Source organism: Vigna unguiculata, chromosome 7 (assembly GCF_037176805.1).
Source record: "Vigna unguiculata cultivar grain cowpea cultivar isolate G323 ecotype 2 chromosome 7, ASM3717680v1, whole genome shotgun sequence".
Lineage (NCBI taxonomy): Eukaryota > Viridiplantae > Streptophyta > Magnoliopsida > Fabales > Fabaceae > Vigna > Vigna unguiculata.
In genome coordinates, this window is record NC_140798.1 from 26383153 (window position 1) to 26397376 (window position 14224).

At 31.9% G+C, this 14224-nt stretch overlaps 2 protein-coding genes across 2 annotated transcripts; one reads left to right on the forward strand and one right to left on the reverse strand.

Annotated features, from left to right (window-relative positions):
* The first annotated feature begins 3019 nt into the window (after nt 1-3019).
* On the forward strand, nt 3020-5339 carry LOC114192068 (auxin-induced protein AUX28-like). The gene is made up of 5 exons (XM_028081639.2): nt 3020-3435; nt 3834-4060; nt 4200-4335; nt 4782-4843; nt 4995-5339. Exons 1-5 carry the CDS (start codon nt 3161-3163, stop codon nt 5030-5032), a joined length of 738 nt encoding a protein of 245 aa, XP_027937440.1. The 5' UTR covers nt 3020-3160; the 3' UTR covers nt 5033-5339.
* A 3343-nt stretch (nt 5340-8682) lies between these two features.
* On the reverse strand, nt 8683-12847 carry LOC114192067 (F-box/LRR-repeat protein 17-like). Its single transcript, XM_028081638.2, has 11 exons — nt 12168-12847; nt 11716-11817; nt 11308-11452; nt 11006-11190; nt 10414-10518; nt 10124-10221; nt 9820-10037; nt 9666-9732; nt 9466-9551; nt 9147-9248; nt 8683-8951 (listed from the first exon to the last, which is right to left on the reverse strand). Exons 1-11 carry the CDS (start codon nt 12764-12766, stop codon nt 8886-8888), a joined length of 1773 nt encoding a protein of 590 aa, XP_027937439.2. The 5' UTR covers nt 12767-12847; the 3' UTR covers nt 8683-8885.
* Nucleotides 12848-14224: the final 1377 nt, after the last annotated feature.

The following is a 14224-nucleotide window of genomic DNA, read 5'->3' on the forward strand; positions in this document are numbered from 1 at the left end:
ACCACAGTATTGGACATCATTCGGAACAAGTAAAGGAACCAAAGTTTTTACGTTTGGAAAACCAACTTAGTTCTATATGAACAGATGTTGTTGTATATGTTTGTTAGCTTAGGAAAGTCACGAGAGCTCTCTCACTGCCACGCCAAATATCTGCTGCATCTAACTTTTCGATCACTTTCTGTTCTTCTGTTTTTTTGCTTCACCATAGCTTTAGCTAGATCTTAGATTCTCGCACTTTATCAAACACTTTCACCTCTATTTTTTAGTCTTTTAAACACACCGATATGAACTACCGATATCTAAAATCATTAACAATCATTGAACAATTATTTTCATCCACAACATGTTTTCTTTCTGTGTCTCTCCAATTAATCAGGCTCAGTGCATTCTAATAAGGAATAATATTGTGTACCAAACTACATTATGTGAAATAATGCAGAGAAAGGTTTAACAAAAAAGTATGATTCCATGCGCTTAGTTGAGCCATGGTAAACAGTAATGTAAAACTTATATTCATGATTTACTGAATAGATATATATGGGTGGAGATTCAATCATTAGGTCATAATACATATAAAAGAACGTCCACGTCTAAAATAAATTTGAGAATATGAGGTTTATTAATAATTTTTGTGATTGATAACAGTCTTATTGAAATAAAAGATTTTTGGATAAGAAAAGAGAAGATGGATTGTGAATTGAATGAGTGGAAAGAGTTTTAGATAGAGAATGTTAGGGTTTGATGATGAAATAAAAAAAAAAAAAAAATTGGGAAGAGAGGATAGTGAGTGGGGTGCCCTGCAGCGGCGCACATGGCATAGGGTTTGACCCTTAAGGGTACATACGGCCAACAAACTCACATGGGCTTTTTTGTGGGCCCTCACACTTCATCCACCTCTACCCAATGAATCTTACCACATGCCTCTGTTACCCATGGGTCCCACTTTCCTCCACCCTTCCCTCTCATCTCATTACCCCATAAGGAGGGGTACTGCAAAAGGCTAACACAGAAATAACCTCCTTGCTTCACCATTTTTCCTACCTTCAATGCTTCTTTCTTATTCTCTTCATTACCTACCCTTTTTTTCCTTCACATCTATTCTTCATTATTTTACCATTTTTTCAACGTTTTTCTTACTGGAGGAGGACCACCCTCATTCAAACCTCAAATCAAAATTTTAAAAAGGTATTAAAGACCCCCAAAAACTCTTCCACACACCACAAAATTACCAAAATAAGCCAATAAAATTAGATCGTTTTATCATACATGGTATAGTTTACCTAGTAATTTCATTAACCTTAAAAGAGACAAGGGAAACTCAAACTTGTACGAGGAGTGATAAAAGATAAATGCAGATCAAAATTTTAAAAAGGTATTAAAGACCCCCAAAAACTCTTCCACACACCACAAAATTACCAAAATAAGCCAATAAAATTAGATCGTTTTATCATACATGGTATAGTTTACCTAGTAATTTCATTAACCTTAAAAGAGACAAGGGAAACTCAAACTTGTACGAGGAGTGATAAAAGATAAATGCAGATGAAAAGTGCTTTTTCTTTTTTTTTCGTTATTTCGAAGATGTTAATGGACTCAATTACTTAATCAATTTCCTTAGGAAGATGTCTCTGAATTTGCATTGTATAGTCATCCCACAAATCAAAGTCATAGCCGAACAAGATTTGTTGTTTCGAACACGGGGTGTAACTATCTACCTAGGCTAGGAAAATCTTAGACACAATCTTGAGTTCATTATTTTCTCACGATCCGATGTTGTTTTTGCCCCATTGTTGAAAGGTAGCATAGGTCAACTTAATTGTGCTCTCGTGCGATTCTAAAGCAACACCTCAGATATCAATATACCACAAATCTAGTACATGTATGCACGCTACAACAACAACAACAGTAATGTCCTTCTTCTATATCTACTTTTCATCCCACAATTTCTGTTGGTGAATCATCTTCACCACTAACCACATCCCAATATAAAACTTTTTAACTTCACCACAAAAAGATTCTACGTAAACTTTTAGTCTTTAAACTTCGCCACTAATCCCTTTTTCCGATGACGTCAGTGTCCAAAAGCTGTTATATATCACAAAGGCTACACTACACAAAGCATGATTTACTTTTGTCACAGTTTATAGCAAATCACTTCAAAAGATCAATGACATTCTCGCCATATCCAAAAAAAAATATTTTACTCTTGTTAGTGTAAATGTACTTGACGTATATATATATAGAAAACCATTTTTGTGAAATAAGAAATCTACTTCAGAAATGAAGTCCTTGAGTCTAGGATTGTTATTCACTGGTCCCAAATTATACATGATGGATCGCAGACCGACAACTAACTGATGATGATGCTAAATCCAAAGATGAATAACTGAGTTCACACCCTGCAACCACGATCTCTGCTGGATGAAGAATACCATAATGCAATGCACATTTAATCCTAAACATTTGTCAGCAACACGAAAGATACATAAAGTCCTTTCTATTTTTGTTTTCCTGAAAGAAGAAAAAACATTTACAGTTGCTAACTCACATGTCGTATTAATTTGTGAGGTGTGAGTGCGTGCATGCAGTAGAAAGTTAGCCAAGAAAAAAGTTATACATGACGCTGATAGGTAGTAAATACCACATCTGCATGATAGCAGTGAGGTAGCTGGAACGATACACGGAAGAACAAAATAGTAAATAGTATAAATTTACCACCGTTTCTGTGAAAATAGAAAACCCTAGAGGGGTTATGATAATGAAAAATAAATAAATAAATAAAAGAAAAAAGAAAAATGTAAAAGGAGGTAAGCAAGAAGAAGTGGGCATCCACTTCCACTTCTTCCACTCAACAATCATAGGAAGATAACATGACGTTGTCGTTGCCTATCCCAACAAGGTTGTAAAGGTCTCGGTCGCACATTCCTCCACGTGGCAGAGACCCATTGCTCCATGAAGTTGTTAAAATGACAAACCACCCCATCGCTTGTTGTATTAATGCCCACTTCACCCAAACTGTTAACGAATTAACGTGGCTGCCCCTATATACCTCACCCCACTACTGTTATTATTATTGCACAAAAGAGCCAAATCCCTGAATGCTTAGAGAGAGAAAGAGTGATAAAGTGGAAGAAGAAAAGAACAAGAGTTAAACTCGAAGATGGTGTTTGAGGAAACTGAACTCAGGCTCGGACTTGGACTACCTGGGAATGGAGCCACTGCAACTGAACCACCACCAGCAGCAGCAGCAGCAGAAGGAGTGAGAAAGAGAGGTTTCTCTGAAACTGAGACTGAAACAACCACCGTTGATTTGAAGCTTAACCTCTCCCCAAAGGAAGTTTCTTCTGCTGATGGAACAGATCCACGTAATAAGCCAAACACTTCGCCTAAGGAGAAAACCCTTTTGCTTCCCGATCCCGCCAAACCTCCTGCTAAGTAAGTACTACTGCTATACAACAAACCAATAATTTTTACACAAACTTTAGTGGTTTTATGTTGTTACTGCCTTTAATTCTTCTTGTATATGGAGACTTGTTCCTGCTAATTTTCTATCTGTAACTTTTTCATTATGTTTCATGGAGTTAAAACACGTAAGTTTAATAAGGATGTTTTTATCGGTGTTTATATTAATGATATGGTCAACTTGAGGTGTCTGAATAGAATTTATAGAAGGAAGTAAAAACCAGTGACTAAAAATTTTCACTGTAAGAGAGAATATGAAACTGGATCTACAAAGCAATAATCTTTTGATGTAATAACATAGAAAAGTGCATAAGCATGAAGACAAATAGAGTTAGTGATAGTTATGAATATGATGAATAAAAAAATTTTAGGGAGCAAGTTGTGGGATGGCCACCAGTGAGGGCTTTCAGGAAGAACATGTTTGCAGCACAAAAGAAGATGGTAGAGGAAAGTGAGAAGAATAACAGCCCTAATGCAAGCTTTGTGAAAGTTAGCATGGATGGAGCACCTTATCTCCGCAAAGTGGACTTGAAGATGTACAACAGTTACCCACAACTCTCTGATGCCTTGGGAAAAATGTTTAGCTCTTTCACCATTGGTAACTATAATTAACCACTCATTAATTTCTTTCTTTTTCCCTTATTATATTGAAGCAACAAAAGATATGGATCTTAAATTTAATTATCCATGCATGTGAACATAATAAGATTGAACGGTGTGGTGTTGATATATTGAAGGAAATTGTGAATCCCAAGGCTTTAAGGATTTTATGAATGAGAGCAAGTTGATGGATCTTTTGAACAGCTCTGACTGTGTCCCAACCTATGAAGACAGGGATGGTGACTGGATGCTTGTCGGTGATGTTCCATGGGAGTAAGTTATCTTCCACTTCATCTACCCAAATTATTTATATAATTATTTCACCTTCTAAAATAGTTTCAATAAGAAAGAAAAAGAAAAGAGAAAATAAAACCACAAAAACAAGACAGGAACTTCGTATGCACATCACATTGTTATTTCAAACAAGTCCTTATCCAATAAACTTTGCGTAAAAAAATGTGCATGTTTTAAGGAAATTATGTGTGATCATCTCAATTTTTTTAATCATGTCCATGTGCATCAGAATAAGCATTCCTCTTATTATGCTATATATATATACAGATTAATAGTGCACAACCTTCACATTAAAATATATGTATTACCAGAACAGAAAATTTTCTCAAGTGTTTCCACATATATATTTAGATTACTTCCTAATTCTCAATTATTGTATAATTTAATTAATAAATAACATGGACTAATTTGTTTGTGTCAACCAGGATGTTTGTTGAATCATGCAAGCGTTTACGTATCATGAAAGGAAAGGAAGCCATTGGACTGGGTTAGTATCTTAATTTATTTGATGTACTTTTACTTTTACTTACTCTTTATACAAAAAAAGAAACCCTACTCATTACTCATGATTCCATGTATATATAATAATCAATATCCCTCCATTATGAAATGAAAATGGTTTTGTTGTTGTGTCTCAGCACCAAGAGCCATGGAGAAATGCAAGAACAGGAGCTAGAGCAGTAATTAGCATAACCTGTTCCAGCATCGCTAGTGGTGGTTGACTTAGTAACTGCAGACACGGATGGAAAGAGCAGGGTGTTAAAATATAGTTAAATGTGCATCATTATTATTATTATTATTATGGTTTGTTATATAATATTATTTCAAACAAAGCAGTGAGATGTCTAAGTATAAATTATGAACACAAACGATAATCACTCTAAATTATGTTCCAAGACTTTCATGTTTCTTTAATCGTTGTGTGCTTGCGTAATAAGTTTAATAAGTTGTTTGTCTTGTAGTTATATATTTTTCATTTTCTACTTTTCAACTTGTCCTTTTTTCTTCTCCGCCATCATTGATTCCTTGTATTCATCAAATTTTTTATTTGTATAATATTAAATTGTATTGCATGGATGTTAGTTTTTGTTTTAGGTCTAGAATGGAGTAGCCAGTACTTGAAATGTTCCCAAACATGCTAGATTGGAAGACAACATCATGTGCACGCACAAAGAGCATTTATGCATGTCTATATTCATATCAGTTCACTTTATTATTCTTTTATATATATTTGTGAAGAGTTATTATCATCACTATATACAAACTTCTTTTTATACAAACTTCGTTTTATGCCACCTATTTATATGTCTCCCTTTTTTTATATAAATTATTATTGTGAGATTGTATAATTAGTACCACTCATGACAGTTTTCTTAATTTAATGACTCAACAGTACTTGGTTGGATTAATATAAGGAGAAATTGAATTAATTAATACAAAAAATTCATAACAAATAAAGAATTAGAGAAAAAAATATATGATGAAACTAGATCGATAAAGAGAAAAATAGTATTATTAAAATGTTATATAAATATAGTGTATGAATAATATAAGTCTAATGTAAACTGTCTTGCCTCTCACATCTGTCAAGATTAAAGAAAAAACAATTTTAGACATGATAAGGTATAAAAGCTAAAGAATTAAAGAGCAAATTTAGTGACAAAAATTGTTTTTTATCGGTGTGAGAAAATATTTCATTAATAATCAATTTTAGTGCTAAAAGTTATTAATTATTATAGTAATCAATTTAGACATTAATTTACAAAATAAAAAATTATTTGTTATTAAAATAGTCAATATTATCAATAAAAAATTATATTTGGTCTCTAAATCAATTTCTAAAATTTAATTACTAAAGAAAATTGATCACTAAAAACTATCAAGGTTTTTATTACCAAAGAATTAATTTTTAAATTATTATCCAAGTAATTAGTGACCAATTTAGAGATCAAATTATAATTTTTTAATCATAATATTGACTATTTAAGTAATCAATAATTTTTTATTTTATAAATTATATCTATATTAGTTATTATAATGTAACTAATAAATTTTAAATTTTAAAATTAATTATTAATAAGATATTTTTATATAATGTACCGGAGAGCATAAGATTCTAAAATATTTTACATTTGTCATTTGCCGATATAAGATCTTACTATCACATAAAATTTACATCATTTGTCAATATTTTAAATTTTATGTGGTGCCAAGATAATTTGTCAATATTATTAAAAGAGAATTTCTTGTAATATCTAGAATTGTATTTTATGTTATGAACGTCTAACCAATAACTAAAAAGTGAAAACTAAAAACATATAGCTACTAGAAGAATAAATGTGTAACAAAATATTATTATTTGTCTTTAATTTAAAATGATTTTTCTATTTTTTTTTTATTACGAAGAGTTTATATTAATCATTATTTTACGAATAAATAGCCTTTTATTTTGGTACTATATGAAGGGAATTTGGTGATGGCTGGTGTGTGGAGTTTATTGAAATAATACATGATCGTTCTCATTATAATATTATACTAAACAAGGTAAAGTTTAAGAATTGTTTTCCTCTTAAATGCAGTTACTTGCAGAAGTAATATTGTTAAAATTTTAGACACTCCTGTCATGCACATCCCCTTCATCCCAGTTTCTTATAAAATACAGTTCTTTTAAACAATAAATTTAGCCATCTGAAAAGATATTATAATATTCTAGATCTTACAAATAAAAAAAATAATAATTAAACTAAATTTTAAATTAATGAAAATTAAAACGTAAATAAAAACTACATATAAAGATGTAAGCTTTATAAAATATTATAGTTTAAACCAAACTTACAAAACAGTTATAATCTAATATAACAAAATTTAATTAAAATGAAAAAAAATTATTATGAATATATTTTATTTAGCTCTTACTTAAAACATACTATAACCAGAAAAATTCTTCAGAAATTCAACAAGAACGAGTAATTTATCTATTTTTACAATACTAATTAAAGATGTATTGAAATACGTGATGCAATTTATCATTTTTTTTGGGGTGAGAGATGTTCTGAGCTTAAACAGTAGTGATACTAATGAGTCAATGTCAGGGAATTAATGAGTCTTTAATATGATAATGAGTCACTGTCACAAACTTAATGACTCTTTAAGACGACAATGATATATTCTTCTGACAATTACTTTGCCAGAAAATATGCTTATTCTAATATCCTCAAATTGTTCCTTTCAACTTCTATATATTACCAAACGCAAATTGTTATCCAATATTTCAGAATTGTCTTCAAAATATTTTGCAATGTCTGCGTTTGCAAGAAAATCCTGTGTTACTGTGAACCACAGTTGTTGCCTCACTATTAATGGAAGGAAATTAGCTTTATGAATCTGCTATTTTTTTTTTTCCTTTTCTCTTCATTAGGTGGAGACTGAAAATAATGTACAGAAATTGCTTGCCATCATCATTATATTTAAGATTATTGTTCATTTAAACCTTTATATTTCTTTTATTCAAATGAGTCTCGGTATTTTTTAAAAGAATCAATTTTATTCACGCATTAATGTTGTTTGAAAGATATTACATGTTAAAAAAAATTCTAATGTAGAAGATGATGATCCAAATTTTTTCAACAATAATAATACTAATTTAACATAAAAAATCAAATTGATTCTATACAGAAAATGCTAATTCAAGTATTGAGATTAAGTCAAATTAATTGATAACTTACTTTAAGTTTATTTGTATTTCTTTAAAAAAAAAATGGTTTTTAAGTCAATAGGATACCTGCTTTTCTTAATTGATGGTAGGAGATGCATTTGAACCTAGTTGTCATGCACATAAAATACTTCCATGTATATAAAATACTTAGAGTTATTCATATTGGGAATCTTAAAAAACATTTAAAGTTTTGAGATACTCGCAATCTCCTCTCCACCCCTCCCAAAAAATCCTGAGATTGAGATACGCAATTCGAGAGCAGACTATCAAAATAATAAAAATAACAATTAAATTCATTCCACATTATTATTTTTATTGATATTTAAGGGAGGAAGTGACTTTAATATAAAATAATCTACAAACTATTCTTCTGGAGATCTTTTTAAAAGCTAAGACTAATTTATACTATTCACAAAATTCAATTTTTAAATATTTGGTTCATTTTATGAAAAAACGAACCATTATTATACAAAAACTAAACTCACTAATTTCAGAAACAAATAATTCTTCTAAGAAAAATATTTTGACTAATCGAAGAAGTCGAGCATGTATACTATATTGACACTTAGTCTATCACCCCCATACAGCACCCAATGAGTGACTGGAAAAACTTCATAAAAAATAGTGTTTAACTTTATTACAATATGAGACAGTCATGCAAATATCATACAACAATTGTCTTGTAAGACAGTTCTAGGCGCCAACGGCTAACATGAAAATTTATATAACTAAGGATGCATAATGAATCTAGAATTTAAATAATAACTCATTGCACATGTATACATTAGAGAATCAGTTGAAGGAAATACAATTATCAGCCCCGAAGCACATTACAATGCTGTCTATCGATCCTCCTCCGTTTTTTTTCAGGTTCAGGGGACTGCAAATAAACAAAATAGTTTATAATAACACCATTACATGTTCTATATCAAAAAAATCTTGTCTGAAAGGGCATTGAAACAAACACCAATTCGTTTGAGAAACATGTGATCCTTTTGTATTATTGATGCACAGTGCATTTAACTTTTCCACACAAACCAAGAAAAGAGGTAAAAAGTGGAACATGTCACATTACCTCCTCGCTGAGTAAATGTGGAACCTGAACCCTTTTGGAGCCATCAGGTAGACGTTTAGAAGGTGAATGGTTTTCCGTAGCAGCATAAGAAGCATCGCGAACCTGAGTACAAAATACATATTTCCAATATCAGAACCGAAGAAGTATGGAATTTCAATCCAATTAAGTCCAAAGTATTTTATATGCTTGCTTAGTCACAAACTGCATTTTCTTGTGTACCATTTAGTTCTTTAGACCCTTACATTAACTCATGAAGCTCACGTCTTAAAATACAGTAAATCTATTATGAAAGAAATCATCTGAAGAATTACTTGGTTACCTGACTCTGTATGGCGCCTATTAACATATCCTGACAACCTGATGCATGCACATTTTCCAAAGTGGGGCACTGGAGCAAAAGTCTTCCTGAACCAGTCAAGTTAAAAGAAAATAATCAAATTTTCCATTCGTAAAGGAAATCTTAATGTGATGACTTCTATTTTGACATGATGATTACGGAAGAACAGGAGTATGAACTACCTGGATGCAAATTTGTACAAGAATTCAGATTCAGATCAATGAGTCGTGGGCAGTTTAAATACAGGGCCTGCATATCCATTGAAAAAAAGATTCAGAGATTAGAAGCATTGGAAAGACTATATAGCATAGAGATCTTTAGTCTAATGAAACTCACGTCTAAGCCTGTGCAGCCCCAGAAACTGAGTTTCCTTAAACGGCTGTGTTTGATAATTAGTTTCTGGTTTATAAGGTGTACATTAGAGACAGATGTTTTCTGTAATTTGCAGTTGTTTTCGTCAGCAGCTGGATTTTGCAAATTAGGATCACATATGGTCATGCCACAGTCCATGATTTCAAGGAGCGGCAACTGAAATGTCGCAAACTGAATACCACCTAAGTTAAATAGCAGCAGATTAGAAAGCAGAAACTCAAGCTCGCATAAAAGTTGTCAAGTTATTGAATATGCAATAGAAAATTACTTGAAGTCACGTTGGGGCAAACAGCAAGAAGGAGTCTTTTCAGGGTATCAGGGAACACATTGCAAATCATACTAATGCCACTGTCACTAACACTAGATCTGTGAAAAAAATTATCCATTATACACACTTTCCAAGAGATAAACAAGGAAAATAAGAAGAAAACAATGCATCCCTGAAATAAAATGTTATATTATATTGTCTTTTATCTCTTTGTACAGTATTAAGTTCCACGGATTTACTACATTGAAGATTCCTATAGAATTTGATTACAGTAAGAATCAGGTACATACCCACTGAGATCAAGCAGTTCAAGATTTGGATAGCTTGAGGAAATTGCAGCAACAGATGCATCAGTGATTTCAGACCCAAGAACAAGAGAAAGCATTCGCAGCCCCCTTAATTGTATTGAAACAAAACTTCAATAAGTTCATTAAATTAAAAAAAAAAATAAAGTACATAAAAATGACATTCTCACTGATTATATAAAAGGCATCACCATGGGATTTCGGATATAAATATTAAAATCGGGATCAAAATTCTAAGTTGATTGTTGCCTGGTAATTTGTGAGCGTCCTGTGTGCATGTGTGTGGGCTTGTGAGAGTGTATACATACTAATATTGTAGACATGTTATTTGTTTCGTTTCCTTTCTTAAGCACGACACTTGAGTGCAGCATAAAATTGGAAATGGTCATGTTTGGTCATGTTAAATGTTTGGTTCATTCACCACCAGATAATATGAACACTAACAAATACAGATGCAAAGTTCAAAACATTGTACATTGCCACCTTTCTTTTATAGAGGAGAAATTTAAACATGAAGGCATATTGTCGATGCTAACTGAGAAAATAGAGATCAAGATGCCAAAAACAAATGACAAACCTCAACTGAGCAGCAGTAAGAGCTAGCACAGCAGAGTGTGAAAGCCGTTCTGAAGCTATATGTATGTTTTGCAATCTCGGGCAACTTCTCCCCAAGCCTTCAATCATAGTGGTGAGATCTGTACTATCATTTTCTTGGCAAGAAAACTCCAAGGAAATCTCCCTCAATTGGGGACAATTAAATACCTACAATTTCAGGCATGTTAGCAACTAGAATTCAATTCACAAACTCGGAAACATATAGTTATTGACCATGTCATAAATAACATAAGAAAAAGTACGAAAGAAAAGGCAAATAATCACCATTTTAGACAGAGAGTGCAAATCTGATAGCCAGAGTGTACAAAGACTTGACGAACAGAGGAAAAAACACCCCAAGTTAGAACATCCTTCCATCTTGAGGCTTTTGAGACTTTTTTTATCAGCAACAAACCGGCCTAGTTCATCCCTGTGTTATCATAATCGAATATTAGATAAAGCTAGAAAGAAAGAGGCAGCATTCTTTGGTTAAACATGCATATGCAAATATCTAGAATTATATAAGTATAGAAAGGCCAAGAATGACTGTGTAAGAAATTAAACAGATCAAAAACAAAGACAGTAAACCAGAACTAACTTTTACACAGCATACTAGCAATAAATAAAGATCATACGATGCGTAAAATGATTAAAATTAAAAGATCAGATTAAAAAGATAAGATCGATCAATACCCATTAATCCTAATGGTTGCAGCATCGAATGTGGAGATTTCCATACTCTCAAGATTAGGACATGAAAAAGCGACGCAAGCCAGCATAGTTGAATCAAAATCACTGCAGCACAACAACAAACATGTTAGATTCATGAAAGAAAAAAACATCAATGGCATTTTCTGATCCCATTTTCAAAATTCAATCCATTTATTTCCTTTTTTAATTATTTTGTGTCCACATTATCCTTTTTGAAGGGCATATCACTAATCTCTCTATTTAGATTAAAAGGATCGATCTGGATCAACACAGAAACTCTTGTTTACATGTTTAAATATGATTATCTACGTTATCCCTTTTTTTATCTAGGTTATCACTTTTTCTTTCAAGTGCCAAAACAATCTTTGAACAATTTTTATCATATCCACTCGTCAGTTTCTCAATCAAAACGACATCGCAGATGGAGGTCCTACCTCTCCATTCTAAGCGAGAGTCTCACAATCCCAGGACATTTCTGCAACATCGAGGCAACAAACCCAACTGTAACGTTGACGGGAACCCTAAGTTTCAACTCCTCAGCCGCTCTCCATATCCTCTTCGCCGTCTCCCTCCACCCACGGCACACCTTCGCGGCGGACAGCAGCCCCGCCGGCGGCAGCCTCCTCATCACATCCCACAGAAGATTCACCGGCAGTCCACACGACTCCGCATCCAGATCCAGATCAGGATCGGTTTCAGAAAACAAATCTGCATCCACTCTTTCTTCCTGTTCGGACGGATCGAATCCAGAACCGCCTTCATCAAGATCGTCAAACGACAGAGCGCGACGGAGACTAGAGGAAGGATGCCGGAGGCCAGATGCAGCAGAGGAAGGAACGGATACAACGGAGAGAGAAGAATCAGGAGGGGCAGTAGTGATGGAAGCAGACACAGGAGTCTTGATGGTGCAGTTGTGACCTTTTTTGGGAAGACCACAGCGACCACAGTTGTAACTGCCACGCCTTTTGCCACGCTTGCCGTCAGTGGCGGCGTCTCCGCCATGGGCCGGTGGGAGCGCGGCGGTGACCTGCATAGTCTATAGATAGAGTGTGGGATTGAATGATGATAGAGGGAAATATAAGAACAAAGCGCGGGTAGCCTTCGCGCGCTAATTTTGATGTCTTTTATGATATGCTTCTTTCTTTTTGATAATAATTGTTGTTGTTTTTTTTTTAAATGACCTAAGTTTGTATAAATATGCCTAGTGGACAGTTATGTGAAAGGTTGTGACTCTAAGTAAATGTGACTCATTAGAGATTTTGGATTTTGCGATCAGTAACAACGGATCCTTCCTTAATAGTCACGGTTGATTATTTATTTATTTGATTGATTTTTTAATTGTTTATAATTATTTATTAAATTTGGAAATTAATTACTATTTTTCAATAATAAGAAACTTTTTCTTTACATTTAAATATAAACAAAAAATAGTTTTTGAATATATAATTTTATACAAATACAAAACAATAGTTTAAAATACTATATTTTCATTAGAGGTTGTTTTTTCATTAATTTCTAATTATTTATAAATAATTTCTTAATATTATATATATATATATATATATATATATATATATATATATATATATAAATTGATATTCTATGTAAATTGTCAATTTTTTTAGAGAAATATACGGTTAAAAAAAGATGTAGCTCTGTGGATAGTACATTTGTCTTCCTAATTAATAATTAAAAAAACTACTTTCTTTGTTAATTATGGCACTCTTAAATATGTGATATATATTGTTAATTGTGCATGAATACAAATAATGCTATAAATGATTTCTATTAATATATTTGAAAACTTTATACAAATTTGTTCACTTTTTCAATTATATTAATATTATAGTCATCTATATTTAGTGTTAAAGTTTTATGAAATATGTTTTTCAAGTATATATTAATGTTCTAATGTTATTTGCATTGAAAAATTATTGTGAAAATTATTTTTTCCCTAGAATATAAAAACTAAAATAATGAAAGTAAAAATAAAATTAAGTTTGACAAATTTTAAACAAGATACAAAATAGATGTTTTAAGAGAAGTAATCCACTAATTTTTTTAACAAAGTAACGTTACTTCAAATGTACCATCTCATTATCAAACTTTTATCTCATACCCATTCCCCACCGGGTAACGGGTATAATCTCGTATACATACCTGTACTCGTTTCCTTACTACTTCAATATAAATTTTAATTATTTTATAAATAATAAAGAATTATGGTAAAGGAAACATAATATTATCAAATATTCAAAATTAGAAGAATGATTGTTTCTTCGATATCAAATATTTGAAATAAATTATAATTGTTTACATTTTAGATTAGAATACCAAATAAAATTTCATGAGAACCAAAACATTTATTAAATTTGTAAACTACAAACATTAATGAAACCTAGTTGATAAAATTTAAAAATATTTTTAAAAAAATTTAATGGAAAACAAATATTCAAATTAAAATATATTTTAAATGTTTGTTTACTTCAAT